The sequence below is a fragment of the Glandiceps talaboti genome, chromosome 14 (genome assembly GCF_964340395.1).
Source record: "Glandiceps talaboti chromosome 14, keGlaTala1.1, whole genome shotgun sequence".
Lineage (NCBI taxonomy): Eukaryota > Metazoa > Hemichordata > Enteropneusta > Spengelidae > Glandiceps > Glandiceps talaboti.
This window is the reverse complement of record NC_135562.1, coordinates 17299427-17301484: the sequence shown is the minus strand read 5'-3', so window position 1 is coordinate 17301484 and position 2058 is coordinate 17299427. Positions and strand designations below refer to the sequence as shown.

The 2058-nt window shown below is 33.8% G+C and overlaps 1 protein-coding gene across 1 annotated transcript in view; it reads right to left on the bottom strand.

Annotated features, from left to right (window-relative positions):
- Positions 1 to 1110, bottom strand: part of LOC144445353 (perlucin-like) — a 2034-nt gene extending 924 nt beyond the window's left edge. Inside the window, exons 1-2 of the mRNA XM_078134892.1 lie at positions 978 to 1110; positions 416 to 568 (exon numbers count right to left, since the gene is read on the bottom strand). Of these exons, the coding sequence (XP_077991018.1) occupies positions 416 to 568; positions 978 to 1110 (286 nt within the window). The remainder of the gene's footprint in view (positions 1 to 415; positions 569 to 977) is intronic.
- Between the last annotated feature and the right edge of the window lie 948 nt (positions 1111 to 2058).

The following is a 2058-nucleotide window of genomic DNA, read 5'->3' as shown; positions in this document are numbered from 1 at the left end:
TATGAACCTAGGAAATTAAAAAAATACTTTGCTTGTTCAAGAATAGTTTGAACCCTTGGCCCATAAAAATAAAATAAAACGGTCAATGTATAATTGCTTAAAATGGAGGCCATGTAAACAAAACCCTATTATTATTCAATATGGTCACCGAAAACTTGTCTCCGATTTAATCATTTGAAAAAAATGAATTAAAATTGGACCCATGGAGTTAGCAACACATAGTCTACTAATTTGAATTTACGATTATATCCAGTGTATATAATTAATTATTTTTAACATTTCAAAAGGCAAAATGTGAAAAGGTCTTAACATCTATGGTTTAAAAGGAAGTTGGTCTTTAGGTATATGTTGATACTTTGTGAGTGAGTGAGTGTGTGTGTGTGTGGGGGGGGGGGGTGTTATGTATATTACTGACCTCGAAGGAACAGGTCCAGATCAGCATCTTTAATGGTAACCAGTTGTGAATCCATTCCTTGACAAAGAGTTTCTGCCTCATCGTAAGTGTAAAATTCGGACTCTTTGATGAAGTAGCACTTATTCTTGAAATAATACCAACCAAAACCACAGGCTGTAAAAAGAGTTTAAATAATACAAATAATAAAACATTCACTCCAATAAATCTGTTAAGCAAGGCAACGACGGTTTTAAAAAATGATATTTCACGATTGTTTTTGGTATAAATGCATGTATGTTATTTTACTACCTGAAACACGTTTAAACTTCACCGGTAACCGTGACGTTCATGGCATACATTTAGAAAAAATATAGTTTGAAATTAATTGCTCGAATTTACCAGTTTCATTTATCATATTACTGTATGTTAACATTTATGCTAGACTTTAACAGTGACATAAAAAATTATAACTGTTTGCAAAATTGGAGAGTATAGTTTTGATTTACAAATATTTTCTAGTCAATACATTCATATATCCTTATGTATCATAAGCTAATGAGCATGTAGAGAGGACTTGACAAACCTGTTTCATAATAATTGTGATACTGGATTTCTCTCGTCACACAGTCTCTTGTATTCGGTTCACAAACACTGCTATATACCAAGAACGAAGCGATGACAGCTAAACATCGCATCCCATTTTTCAGTAGATTCATGTTCAACATGGTGTGGTCAAGATGATTTGGTTTTTTCAATCGCCCGAGGGAAACGTTGAGATTTGACACTGGTAGCTTGTCTGTCGATAGTCTGATCGCTTTTGGAGGGACTTGCACAGAAGTACCCCTTAAATAGATGAATGCCTACAGGATGTGAACATTTGCATGGAATAGAATAGACAACAAACATTGATAACAGATTATTAATGTAAGGCAGTCGAGATAATTCATGACCCGACCGACCCTACATTTCTTTAACCTCGTGATTAAGTCACCATTTCTACTCATTACAAATTGACTGGAAATCATTATACTTGGACTTTACACCGGATACTTTAGTATGATAATGGACTGTAATATAGATATGGACATTGATTAGAAGCTAGTGACAAATAAACAACTAACTTGTGAGTGGGCATTTATTTACCTCAAAATACCACAAAATCATACACATTAAATATTTATCTAGTAATATCAAGTAAATAACCAGTGTAGTTGAAATCAGAGTTGTAAAATTATTACCATTTAGACATATAACACATTCGATCGAGTTTAATAAATTAGTAGCTGTATGTAAAATATAAAACCAGCAGAATAACATTTGCTCAAAATTGTTGCCAACCATTGTATTTAAATGAACTTTGAGAGGATTGCGTCGTGTTTTCATCTTTTCTATTGACAAATCGTATGACCCCTTATACCCCCATTGCATCGTACTTCCATCAAATACACAAGCTCAGTAAGAGAACTTCGTTCGTTTAGTTAGAGGGTCTGGCGTCAATGCGATTTCGCCGAACTTCGTTTTCGCACTTCTATTAAACCAGATTTCGACGGAAACCGTTCACTCCAGCAATGATAACAACTTTCGTAATTACTACTGAGATGTTGATACATTGATTAAAAAAAATATTTAGTCCTATGTGAGATATAGTGCTGAGTTTCTGGTAG